The sequence below is a fragment of the Colobus angolensis genome, unplaced genomic scaffold (genome assembly GCF_000951035.1).
Source record: "Colobus angolensis palliatus isolate OR3802 unplaced genomic scaffold, Cang.pa_1.0 Scaffold215, whole genome shotgun sequence".
Classification (NCBI taxonomy): domain Eukaryota; kingdom Metazoa; phylum Chordata; class Mammalia; order Primates; family Cercopithecidae; genus Colobus; species Colobus angolensis.
Window position 1 is genome coordinate 1,409,181 of NW_012115322.1, and position 14,340 is coordinate 1,423,520.

The 14,340-nt window shown below is 38.5% G+C and overlaps 1 protein-coding gene across 1 annotated transcript in view; it reads left to right on the plus strand.

The window, feature by feature from the left end:
• NEB (nebulin) overlaps positions 1-14,340 on the plus strand; it is a 226,170-nt gene that overhangs the window by 78,778 nt on the left and 133,052 nt on the right. The window contains exons 53-62 of the mRNA XM_011943053.1: positions 138-449; positions 643-846; positions 4,772-4,876; positions 6,446-6,553; positions 6,893-7,204; positions 7,648-7,851; positions 8,131-8,235; positions 8,319-8,426; positions 10,634-10,945; positions 11,239-11,442. Coding sequence (XP_011798443.1) covers positions 138-449; positions 643-846; positions 4,772-4,876; positions 6,446-6,553; positions 6,893-7,204; positions 7,648-7,851; positions 8,131-8,235; positions 8,319-8,426; positions 10,634-10,945; positions 11,239-11,442 — 1,974 coding nt within the window. The remainder of the gene's footprint in view (positions 1-137; positions 450-642; positions 847-4,771; positions 4,877-6,445; positions 6,554-6,892; positions 7,205-7,647; positions 7,852-8,130; positions 8,236-8,318; positions 8,427-10,633; positions 10,946-11,238; positions 11,443-14,340) is intronic.

Sequence of the window (14,340 nt, forward strand, 5' to 3'; positions counted from 1 at the left end):
GAGTTCAAGACCAGCCTGGGAAACATAGTGAGATCTGTGTCTCAAAATAAAGAAAAAAAGAAAAGAAAAAAAAGCAAGTTGAGCTTACCTTGGCCTTTGTTTGTGTACTAAAAGATCTGTGTTTTCTCTGATTTCAGTTTAAATACAAACAGGGCTACCGAAAGCAACTTGGCCACCATGTTGGATTCCGGAGTCTGCAAGATGACCCAAAACTTGTGTTGTCCATGAATGTAGCTAAAATGCAGAGTGAAAGAGAATATAAGAAGGATTTTGAGAAGTGGAAAACTAAGTTCTCCAGCCCAGTGGACATGTTGGGAGTGGTACTGGCCAAGAAGTGTCAGGAGTTGGTTAGTGACGTGGACTACAAGAACTACTTACATCAGTGGACATGTCTGCCTGATCAGAACGATGTTGTGCAAGCTAAGAAAGTTTATGAACTGCAAAGTGAGGTCAGTTTCTATTAAATGCAATAGTTTATATATTAATTCATATTTTATATGAGTAGCTATTTAGTCAAACAGAAGCGAAACTAGGAATTGTTATTGAAAATCTAAAATGCATCTGTTTGTAATGCATAGAATCACTTGAATCAAGGATCCAGGTGAGAATGGGATTTTGATGGCTTGCTCTGTCTTTTCACAGAATCTGTATAAATCTGACCTAGAGTGGCTGAGAGGCATAGGATGGAGTCCCTTGGGTTCTTTAGAGGCGGAAAAGAACAAGCGGGCTTCGGAAATCATCAGTGAGAAAAAATACCGTCAGCCTCCAGACAGAAACAAGTTCACCAGCATTCCTGATGCCATGGACATAGTTCTGGCAAAGACAAATGCCAAAAATAGGAGTGATGTAAGTAGCATTCTGGAAATAAATAAAATAGATTATAGTGCCTGCTACCTAGTATTTGCTCAATAGCGCTTGCTTAATAAATGAGTAGAACCACAAAGCATTGCCTCATACATCACCATATAATATTTTATATTGGATCGCTTTATTTGAATTGGCAACGATACTACACTGAATCGTGTAAAAATGGGTCAGTGTCAGTTTTTGTCACCCAAAGCTTATTTATTATTTAACCAAATTGTAATGAGAAAATGATTGCACAAACTTTTTTTCTTTGAAACTTGAGTGCATGAAGCATCCAGATGTTTTTTGTTGGGGTAGAGTGTATGAGGGTGAAGGATTCTGAGTACCTTACACAGGCACAATGGATGTGTTATAAACAGTGTATTTCCTGACAAATGATTATAATGCTTTTAGTTTAGCTGAATCAAGATAAAGGGATAATTCTGTCACTGTAAATAAGTATATATTCCCTCTTCAATTTATTTTCTTCACCAGCTCTGATACCAGTGTCTAGCACATAATAGGTACTCAATAAATATTCATTGAAAAAAATAAATAAAAGATAGCAGGGTGGAGTAATTATATGCAAAGAAGGGAAAGATTACTCAACACTGCTTAGCTGAAAGCCTAACCCTGAACATTACAGAGTATTGAAGCATGTGCCCTGACATCTGTAATTGGCAAGAAGATTTAAATAGATATATAATAACCATCTGTTATTAGGAGGATCTAAATATGTATATACTGTAGGTTTTAGGAGGATCTGAATATATATACTATATGTAATATGCTATACACTTACATATATCATATGTATCAGAAGTTTTATATAATATATAAGCCCATAATCAGCTTAGAATAAGCATTGATAAACTGTAGTTCCTCTTTTCCTAACTAACCCCTTACAGACTTTTTATAATGTTGATTTCCAGAATGTAGAGTAAATGATGACCTGTCAGCTTCATTATGAATGTTTAAGCATTTACTTATTCTTTTGTTGTTTTATGATGACAGTCAGAATCCAACAAACTGAGAAAACAACAAATTTGTACAAAATATCTCCCCCTTCTTGGAATCCAAGTTTCTTTTCTCTCCGTGAAACAAGAGAGATCATGAAGTTTATCAATATACATGTTCTGGGACAGGACTTCCCAGCAATGTACTCTAGTTTGGGGAATGCTGAAATATGGAGCTCTCAGGCCTCAGGGCCACCACACAAAACCTGGGCCAGCTGGGGTCCTTCAGCCTGCTGTCTCCTTCTGAATAAACTGATGCACATATCCTAGTGTAAATAATAACAGCATTTTCTCTGCATTCCATGGGGTGAAAGTGGTGCATGCCATTGAAGAAATAGTCTAACTTAGTGACTCTCAAGCAGAACCAATTTTGCCCCACAGGAACATTTAGCAACATCTAGAAATATTTTTGGTTTTTACAACTGGGGAGTGGCATGCTACTGGCATCTAGTGGGTAGAAGCCAGGGATGCTGCTAAGCACCCCACAATGCACAGGGCAGCCCCCACAACAAAGAATCATCCAGTACACAATATCAGTGGTTAGGAGGTAGAGAAACTCTGCTGTTTGCTTGGTAGGTACAATGTGTGTTGCTCCAGTGATGGATGCACTGAAGGCCCTGACTTTACCACAATGCAGCTGCACTTGTGCCCCTATAAATATATGGAAATAAAAAAAATTTTAAAGAGAAACTCTGGTGTTACTAAATCCAAAAGGGTAGTACAAAACCGGGATACACATACGTGGAAATTAACAAGCCTTGCCTTTGTTTTGGTGCTGAGGGTCTTAATTGACTTCTCTGGGTTATATGCACCATTCAAACATGTGCAGGAAAAAGAAAAGTGCCATACACACACATCTCATGCTGCACACCTCAAAGGGAAATGGACAAGTTTAAGGAATCAAGCAGACCAAAAATATTTTATATTGAAATAATTTCAGGCACTCAGAAAAGTTGAAAAATTAGTACATGTAATTCACGTGTGTGTGTGTGTGTGTGTGTGTGTGCATATACCCAGATTCCCCAAATGTTAACATCTTACCACATTTGCTTTCTCTTTGTCTTTTTCTCCCTTTCTTTCTCTCAGATCTAGATCTATATCTATATATCTCTATGAGAAATTAAATTGTTTCATGATGCCTGTTCTGCCTGTATTTCCCAAAAATAAGAACATTCTCAGTAATCACATTGTGATGATTAAAATCACAAAATTAATTTTCACTAGTCTGCTAGTCTACAGAATTTATTCAATTTTATCACTAATATCCTTTATAAGAAAAGAAAATATTTTCTCTGGCTCAGGATTTAATCCAAGACTACAGGTTGCATTACTTGCTATGTCTTTAGTCTCCTTTACTCTGGACTAGTTCCTCACTGTTTCTTTGCCTTCCAAGTTTTTGACATTCGTAAAGAACATAGGTCAGTTATTTTGTAGAATCTCTTTCCATTTGGGTTTTCTGGTGGGTCCTTGTGATAGACTCAGATTGTCTTTTCAGCAGGAGATCGCACATTGTGTCCTCCTCAGTACCTCATATCAGGAGGCACAGGATATCAATTTGTTCTATTACTAATAACTTAAACACTTGGTTAAAGTGATATTGCCAGGTTGCTATACTGTTAAGTAACCATTTTATCCTTTGTAATTGATAAGTAATCTGGCAGGGAGATTTTCTGACCCTGTGTAAATATTCTGTTTTTCATCAAATTTTCCTAGTTTTAGCTGGGCACGATGGCTCACACCTGTAATCACAGCACGTTGGGAGGCCAAGGCAGGTGGATCACCTGAGATCAGGAGTTCAAGACCAGCCTGGCCAACATGGTGAAACCCCATCTCTACTAAAAATACAAAAATTAGCTGGGCATGGTGGTGGGTGCCTGTAATCCCAGCTACTTGGGAAGCTGAGGCAGGAGAATTGCTTGAACCTGGGAGGTGGAGGTTGCAGTGAGCCGAGACTGTGCCATTGCACTCCAGCTTGGGCAACAAGAGTGAAACTCCGTCTCAAAAAAAAAAAAAAAAAATCCTAGTTTTAGTAAGTCAATGAAACTTTTGTTTGGATCCCCTTGTCTTCTGTTGAAGAGACATAAGGATGGCTCTGGAACATCTAAGAGATTTTGATAAATTCCCCCCAAAAAAATCATTTTGGGAATCCTAATCTTTCACAATGATTGTGAGGTGTAACTATAAATAATAAGCCACATGGAAGATGGACACAGTGGCTCACACCTGTAATCCCAGCACTTTGGGAGGCTGAAGCGGGCAGGTCACCTGAGATGGGGCGTTCAAGGCCATCCTAGTCAACATGACGAAACCCTGTCTCTACTAAAAATACAAGAATTAGCCTGCTATGCTGGTGCTTCCTGTAATCCCAGCTACGCAGGTGGCTGAGGCACCAGAATCACTTGAACTCAGGAGGCAGAGGTTGCAGTGAGCTGTGATTGCGCCATTGCACTCCAGCCTGGGCAACAGAGTAAGACTCTGTGTCAAAATAATAATAACAACAAGCCACATAGGAAATAAAACTCCCTGATTTCTAGGCACACTTTGAATAAGACAGCTTTTGAAAAGGCAAGGGCTGCCTCTCAATTAAACACTGAGGGACACAACCCGAAAGATGGAGAAGCCTGTTTCATTTGATAATATTGGCAAAGCATGTGATTACCTAGATTGATTTCTTGTAGGCAGGATTTTCTGTAACTTTGAAAATGTGACCCATAATCTCCGTTTTGAAAGGCAGTTACGTTCCAGATAAATCAAGAAATAATGCGTCTATATTCTACTTATGTTGTCTGCTTATGATATCAATTCTGTATAATGTTTAATTCAGATAAAATCAGCAATTCTGTTTGAAGCCAACTGTGTCATTCACTAATCTAACAACACCACTGAAAAATTCTTATTTCTTATTTTAGAGACTTTATAGAGAAGCTTGGGACAAAGACAAGACTCAGATCCACATCATGCCTGATACGCCTGACATTGTTCTGGCTAAAGCAAATTTAATCAACACAAGTGATGTAAGTTTTCAAATTCAGCGTGTGTTTTCAGAAAGCTCATTTTAATTGTTTCTAAGTCAGTGAAGTTGTCTGGAAGTTCTTTGAATCACTGAATTATTGTAATTAATGAACTACATATGACTTAGACTCTTTATTTAGTGGCTTTCAGATTGAACATCGAAATGTTAGTACTCACTGTGTCAGGCAGAATGGGGAGTCTGTATTCTCTGTTCCTTGCAGTCCATTGTTATACATATCATCACAAGGTGATGGCTTGTATTGCTTTTCCCCAGTGTGGAGAGTCACTCTTTGCAGGCAGAGACAATTCTTATTGAATCTACAGTGCTTATCTAGAATCGTGCTTGACACATAGTAGATGCTCAATGAAATTTTGAATCAGTGGGCATACAAAAGCCATGCAGGAGAATTTCATTTTTATTGTCATTGTCATTGCAGCATAATCTCCTGAAATTTATACATCTGAAAATTAAATATTTTAAAAACAAATTCTAAATTCTAATAGAATGACTTTAACATTAAAGAATGTATCAAAGTAATGCTACGAAGGACTAACAGATAAACACAAGTCCAAGATCAACAGGCACTTTAAATAATCTGGTTTCTGGATAAAAGTACATTTAAATTATATTCTCAATCTTTAAGTTATGTCACAGATCTGAAAAAAACATTCTTCCGCTTAAGCTTTTAAAATTCATTATTTAAACTTTCTTCAAAACATCTTAAGTTTTAGAAATTATGGTGGACTCAGTATCTTACCTATCGATGTGGATCCTATTTTGGATGGTCCCATATTGGGAGACAGACTATTTCACAATGCATCAGCTACATGGAAGAGATAGCCTCTTAGGCATGATTTTTCCTCATTAGAAGAATTAGATGAAAAGCCATAGCTCTTTTCTAACAAAAACTTCTAATGAAAGAGTCAATGTGAATTGAAAAACAGCACCTAAATAATAATCCATTTCATTTCTCTATTGTTTTACTTCTGCCTGATTCTTGCAAGTATAGACAGGCACTGTATAACAACAGTTTGGCCAACAAAGGCACACATACAGGATGGTGGTCCCATAACATAGTACCATAATCGTACTGTATTTTTGCTGTATCTTTTCCATGTTTAGCCATATTTAGATACACAAATATTAATACTTCCCATTGTGTTACAGTTGCCTATACTAGCATGCTCTACAGGTTTGTAGCCTAGGAGGAATAGGCTATACCATATAGCCTAGGCGTGTAGTAGACTGTACCATCTAGGATTGCATAAGTACACTCTGTGATGTTCCCACAAGGACAAAATCACGTAACAATACATTTCTCAGGAGGTATCTTTGTCATTAACCAATGCATGACTGTATTTGGGAAGAGCTGACAATTTTGCTGATTTAGGTAATTAAAGAGCTTTAAAGTTTAAAACAGGATCATTAGCAAGCAATGGGCATAATTTCTAATTACATTTGAGTATTCTAGGGCACAGATGCTACTCTCATGGACTCAAAATATTTAGCACATTTGATCATTATGCTATATTTGACTATGGGGAACACAGTGATCTTCATTTCTTAACAGAAACTCTACCGAATGGGTTATGAGGAGCTGAAGAGAAAAGGTTATGATCTTCCTGTTGATGCCATACCAATCAAAGCAGCAAAAGCCTCCCGGGAAATTGCCAGTGAAGTAAGATTTTATCCTTTGTTGATATTGATTTGATTGCAAGTTATCACTTCAAAGCAGTCTCAATTTAATTTTAAATTGAACAAAATCTAAGGGGCAACAAATTACAATGGAATAAAATGATCCCATGCAGTGTGGGATGAGGATAAGATCAAGGATGCATTTATTATGTATGGAATTTCGTAGCTGAATTTAGCCTTTAATCTTTCTTATCAAAAGACTGAAGTCTTTGGCTCTCTAGGCTTAGTAAAATATTTAGAGTTAATGCGCTTTGTAATTTGCCACAAAGATGGCAACAGAAGTTAATTTTGAAAGGAATAATACACATTTTTTTTTCTTTAGTACAAGTACAAGGAAGGCTTTCGCAAGCAGCTCGGCCACCACATTGGAGCCCGGAACATTGAAGATGACCCCAAGATGATGTGGTCCATGCATGTGGCCAAGATCCAGAGTGACAGGGAGTACAAGAAGGACTTTGAGAAGTGGAAGACCAAGTTCAGCAGCCCAGTGGACATGCTGGGGGTGGTGCTGGCCAAGAAGTGCCAGACCTTAGTCAGCGACGTGGACTACAAGAACTACCTGCACCAGTGGACATGCCTGCCCGACCAGAGCGACGTCATCCACGCTCGGCAGGCCTATGACCTCCAGAGTGACGTGAGTCTAAGATTTTCCTTTGGCCAACAAAACATGATGTCTGCTTTTTAAAGTATCAGAGTCCCGTCATGAGGGGAGTTGAGTTTACACAATTACCCTGGACTAATGCCCAAGCCCCATCTAGTCACCCAAACATCTGGAGGCAACATTAATCCACAAAGAGCCAGCAAAGATCCATTGCTTTGGTGGAAGCCCTGGATTGTTGAGCTAGACAATCAAAGGATTGAGTCATTTTCTATGTGCTTCTGTTTAAAATGTTTTTCAAAATACGCTTTTAATCTGAACATTTTGTTGATTTATGATTCATACCAAAAATTTAGAATTTTCTAATAATTCAAGTATTAAAAATATATAATATGAACTTTATTTGGGGCAAATGATTTAATTATGACAAATTATGATAGATGATTTAATTATGACAAATTTGTCACTTGCACTTTCAGAATTTGTACAAGTCAGACCTTCAGTGGCTAAAAGGCATTGGCTGGATGCCTAGTGGTTCTCTCGAGGATGAGAAAAACAAACGAGCCACCCAGATTTTGAGTGACCATGTTTACCGTCAGCACCCAGATAAATTTAAGTTTTCCAGCCTTATGGATTCCATACCAATGGTTTTGGCAAAAAACAATGCTATTACCATGAATCATGTAAGTCTTGTCTTTGTTTGAGGAGGTTATTAATTTTTTTGTTTATGGAAACACTGAAATCTGTTTCTATAAAAGAAAACTTATTTTCGATTCCTTTGCTTGGTACTAATGTGGTTTTAAAGTATTGTGCTTCTCATTGACACAAGACATCTAGACCTGAAAATGTCACAAATACCAATTCACTGAGCTGAATTTCTTGATTCTCATTAAAAATCAGACTGTCTGCATGTGTCTATTTATTACTGGCCTGTACCAGTCATGTCTCTCTGTTTCTCTTAGCGCCTCTATACAGAAGCTTGGGATAAGGATAAAACCACTGTCCACATTATGCCAGACACCCCTGAAGTTTTATTAGCAAAACAAAACAAAGTAAATTACAGTGAGGTAAGCAATATATTCATAGGGCATGATACATTTTCCTTACAATGCACTTTATAAATCTAACTTATTATTAATGTCTGTTTTAGAAACTATATAAGCTTGGCCTAGAAGAAGCCAAGAGGAAAGGTTATGATATGCGGGTAGATGCCATTCCTATCAAGGCAGCCAAGGCCTCCAGAGACATTGCAAGTGAAGTAAGTATACTTGGAAAGTTCTTTGCCTTAGCTGTGGCTCAAAGGTTTATTTCTCTCTCCTGGATTTAGAGTGGCACAAGTAAGCCATGAGGTTAAAGCTATTGCTAACAGTTTATTGTTTCAATGAATGGTTTAAAATAATGGTAATAGAGTTATCAACACAAAGGCCAAATTCTAGTTATGGTTGAGTCCATAGCAACATACATTTCAAAACATGTCCATTTCTGGCTGAACAAAAGTATTAGATACTTGACTATAGTTCATATAATTTTTTTGGCTTTTCCAATGATGGGTATTTCTCATATACAATTGAACTTATAGTACGGTTCCTTCAAAACCCAACCTATGCTGTATGAACCAATGAATCTACAAGGGCTGAATTATAGAACACATTATTCAAAGTTCAATGATTCATATGGAGCATATGCTTGCTTCCATATGCAGTCGTGGGCTACAAATATTTGCTTTCTTTAAAAGATGGATTTGCTCACTATTGCAATGACAGAAAACCAAACACCGCATGTTCTCACTCATAGGTGGGAATTGAACAATGAGAACACTTGGACACAGGGTGGGGAACATCACACACTGGGGCCTGTTGTGGGGTGGGGGGAGGGAGGAGGGATAGCATTAGGAGATATACCTAATGTAAATGATGAGTTAATGGGTACAGCACACCAACATGGCACATGTATACATATGTAACAAACCTGCACATTGTGCACACGTACCCTAGAACTTAAAGTATAATAAAAAAGGATTTGCTCACATTTCTAAAAATTTTTATCTTTTTTTTTTTTTTTTTTGAGACGGAGTCTCGCTCTGTCACCCAGGCTGGAGTGCAGTGGCTGGATCTCAGCTCACTGCAAGCCCTGCCTCCCGGGTTCACGCCATTCTCCTGCCTCAGCCTCCTGAGTAGCTGGCACTACAGGTGCCCGCCACCTCACCTGGCTAGTTTTTTGTATTTTTTAGTAGAGACGGGGTTTCACCGTGTTAGCCAGGATGGTCTCCATCTCCTGACCTCGTGATCCACCCGTCTTGGACTCCCAGAGTGCTGGGATTACAGGCTTGAGCCACTGCGCCCAGCCAAAATTTTTATCTTTCCATTTCTTTTGTCTATGAAGTAAAAAAAAAAAAAAACCTCTAGATTTTTTTCTTTATTTCCAAAATATGGGAAGTAATCATAATTTAAGAATAAATGACAATCACAGAAGGGTTAAATACCGTATAATAAAATACCTGCTGTCATTAAAAATCATGCGTATAGGTCAGGCACCGTGGCTCACACCTGTAATCTCAGTGCTTTGGGAGATCAAGGCGGGAGGATCACTTGAGGGCAGGAGTTCGAGACCAGCCTGGTTAGCATAACAAGACACTATCTCTACAAAAAACTTAAAAATTAGCCAGGTGTGGTGGTGCATACCTGTAGTGCTAGCTACTCAGAAGCTGAGGCAGGAGGATCACTTCAGCCCAAGAGTTGGCGGTTGCAGTGAGACACGATTGTACCACTGCACTCCAGCCTGGGCAACAGAGAGAGAAGCTTTCTAAAAAAAAAAAAAAAAGTCATGTGTGCAAAGACTATTTAATGACACATAGAAATGCTTATATAATAACTGAAAAGAGCAGGCACAAACCCATATACAGTATGACTTCTATTCTAATTATATTTTGACACACGAATCATAAAGAATTATTTTAGTGGCAGAATGACATCTTAATTTTTTTTTTTTCTGTGTATAAATATACAGACACTCTTTGCAGGCAGAGACAATTCTTATTGAATCTGCATTGCTTATCTAGAATCGTGCTTGACACATAGTAGATATTCAATGAAATTTTGGATCAGTGAGCATACAAAAGCCATGCAGGAGAATTTCATTTTTATTGTCATTGTCATTGCAGCATAATCTTCTGAAACTTATATATCTGAAAATTAAATATTTTAAAAACAAATTCTAAATTCTAATAGAATGACTTTAAAGAATGTACTAAAGTAATGCCTATCTATATGATATATATTTTATAGAAGAGATATATTTCATATGTGATGATATATGACATATATTTCATTTATTTTCTAAATGGTTTCTACATCTATCATATAATTTATATATTCAGGGAAATTTTTTTTTAAATAGAGAAAGTTAGGCTTAGTGATTGCTTTTTACTAAAAGTTAAAGCAGATGATTATCTTTTTCTTCTTTTAGTTCAAGTACAAAGAAGGCTATCGTAAGCAGCTCGGCCACCACATTGGTGCCCGAGCTATACATGATGACCCCAAGATGATGTGGTCCATGCATGTGGCCAAGATCCAGAGTGACAGGGAGTATAAGAAGGACTTTGAGAAGTGGAAGACCAAGTTTAGCAGCCCAGTGGACATGCTGGGGGTGGTGCTGGCCAAGAAGTGCCAGACCTTAGTCAGCGACGTGGACTACAAGAACTACCTGCACCAGTGGACGTGCCTGCCCGACCAGAGCGACGTCATCCACGCTCGGCAGGCCTATGACCTCCAGAGCGATGTGAGTACTGAGAGTCATAATAATGTGCAGAGGTGGGAAATTATGTAACACCCCTTGGAGAAAATGGCAATATATGGCACAAGCTCACCAGCCCCTGCAGGAGGCAAATAGCATGCCTTTATCCATAGGTATTCTAATCCTTTAACCCTTCAGAACAAAACAGAATATTGTGTGATACCTGGCCCATCCACCAAACTAAATTTTGAGAATGCTTTTACTTGATCTCTTATCCTTCAGATGAAAATACATTGCTAACACAGAGATAAATATTTATTGACTATTTGTGTCAACAGAATATGTACAAGTCTGATCTCCAGTGGATGAGAGGCATCGGCTGGGTGCCCATTGGCTCTTTGGATGTGGAAAAATGCAAAAGGGCAACTGAAATTTTGAGTGATAAAATCTATCGCCAGCCTCCGGACACATTCAAATTTACCAGTGTGACTGACTCTCTGGAACAAGTGTTGGCCAAAAATAATGCCATCACTATGAACAAGGTGAGACATCAAAATTGAGAATCAAAGTGGGGCCCCTAAAGCTGAATCAACACAAAAGAAACATTAATGAGGAAAGAAAGAGCATTGAGCAATAAAAGGCATCTATCTATCTGTCTGTCTGTCTATCTATTGGCTTGTCATCTATTAATAACTGATATATATCATGTATATTTTGATATTTACTTCAGTTATTGTTTCCTGGTTTTGACAAAGTGGCATATTTTATGAAAAAAAAAAGATCTGCATAAAATATGCTTATTCTCATTTTCCTTTTCATTGTTAACATACATTTCAGATTTATAAGGCATTTATAAGTACATGTTCCACTATGATCTTATTACTTGAAGATGTGCGTAAAACACATAATGTGTATAAGATCCATAACCTTTTCTTTTTTTGTTTTTAAAGTTTTTGTGGCCCTAAAATTCCTATTAACTATACACAGAACTTTTTTCCTGATGAATTTGTGTATTTTCTTTGATAGCGTTTATACACAGAAGCCTGGGACAAAGACAAGACGCAGGTACACATAATGCCTGACACACCAGAAATTACGTTGGCAAGAACGAACAAAATCAACTACAGTGAGGTGAGAGCAGATTCTTTGACATTTGCACGCTGCTGCTTATTTCAGTTGATCTACTGTGTGGTGATGTGATACCAAATGACAGCTTTAGAAGGAATCTTTTTCATGCTTCATGTGAATAAAAACTCTTGCATTTCTCAATCACCATCATAAATGTCAAACTTTACGCAATATGAATTATCATTTAGGAAATACAAATGACAAGAACTAATTATTTAAGCTGTAACCATGAGATTATGTAGACCATTTTCTTTTATCATTTTTTGAAATTAGGAAATTAGCAATTGACCTATACATGTATCTACCCTTTTTGCTGAAGCGTAACTAGTAAACATATTTTCTATATATTGTTCCTAAGTGTGGTTTAGGACCGAAATTTCAGATTTTTAGTGTATAAGATTAAAGGCAAGAACTAAAATCCACAGTACCACCAGGTAACACACACACAGACAGAGAGAGAGAGAAATATCTGTCAGTGTATATATTAGCAAGCCCATTTCCTTTCACTTTCAGTGTGCACAGGGCCATGTGCCATCATTCCAGAATCACAGATGCTTAGGCAGAGAGTCAAGCCTCCACCCTAGTGCAAAGGTCCCCCTCCCCACAAATAAATTTTTGACCCGCCTTTGCTTAAGGATTCCCAATGACAAGGAGCTGATCTCATAAATCAGTCCATTTGTTCTGGAAAATTTATGAGAAACCTTCTGATGTATTGAGTCACAACATTTCTCTCTACAAACTCATGTAGTCCTCTGAAGCTGCACAGAACAAATCTGTGCCGACCCCTAGGGATGGAGGGCAGCACCGGGGTGCCTCCCCTGCCACCTTCACCCCAGGTTCACCTTCAATATCCCAAGCTCCTGGGCATTCCTCACATGACATCACTAGTAAAATGTGACTCTCAGAACTGAGCAAAATACTATGAGTGGGGAATGACTGGCATAGAATACACTTAACTATCGTATTTCCTCTTCTGGACATTTGACCTCTATTCTGCATCCTGTGCTCCCAGGGTACATTGGCAGCTGTCACTGTTGGTGCACACAGAACTTGAGACCAACTTAAACTCTAAGACCTCTTATGTGGGCTAAAGCTAGGTATCTTTCATCCTGCATTTATGCATTTGGTAATTTATCTCTGTTCAAAGGTTGGCATTTATCTCTGTAATTTCTTCTTCTTAGACTGAGCCTGTGGGTATAAGCCTGTGGAGATTTTTGTGAATCTAAGATTCTGTCAATTCTGTCAGCTGATGTGTTAGTTATTTCGCCTGGCTTTGTGCCACCAGCAAGGAAAAGATTGTTTCTTTGGCAGCATAAATCAACAACATACAGAGCATAATTGAGAGAATTTAGGTAGAATTGCCACCATCTTAAGTAATTTTATTTTGGAAATGAGACTATAATTTTAGTGCTTGTATAGCTAGCTCTTAATTGTCACCAAAAACTAAAAACATCAAGTCTTACTCCCTAGTCAGAAAGGATTGAATTATTAGCCAAACCTATAATATAGGTCCTGTTCCAGGAAACCATGCATTATATGTGCAGGAATTTCAGGAAACAAAGGGCCCCCCCTCCCCACCGTGTCTAGCCAATCAGCATTTCTGGAATTCTCAACTCTGTCTTTGCTGAAAAAGCTCAGAGATGTGTTAGTGCAGCTACTTGGCTGCCAGTTCCAGGAGGCCCAGGTGCCCTTCCCCCTTTCATCTGCAACCCCCTATTGCACCCACCCAGACTGGGACACTGCCATGGGTGCTTCCCTTTGGTGTTTAAAAAAAAAAAAAGAGCTTTTTGGCTGCTTTCCTATTTTCTGTAGAATTAGACACCAACTTCTTAGAATCAGGCATTCACAGTCCGACTCCAGGCTATTCTGAGCCCTCTCCAGCGACTCCTCCCTGGGGCTTCAACCACTTCCTTCAACACCCCTCTCCTTCCCCTCCACAGTGGTGCCTGATTCACGTGATTTCCTCTGCCCTTAAAGCCACCTTAGGCTACTGAAACTCTGCTCAAAGTCTGACTCAATGGTCACCCCATCTGCAAGAACTTCCCTGATTTTCAATGCAGAATAAATGACTCCTTCCTGGAGCTCTTCATTATTAATGTGGTTTGACTTTTCAGCAGTTGCTTCCATAGGTTATCAGTCTCTCCATCAGTTCTCCCAGGAACCTTTAGGCTGAGAGGGGTCTCAGCCTCATCTTTGATTCCCAAGTACTCCACACAGTCAGAGACACAGTGTCAGGGCAGAATAAATGTGAGTTGAATTGATTGCCATGATCAACAGTTAAGCCTTTCCCTCCCACCTACATTTTACCACAC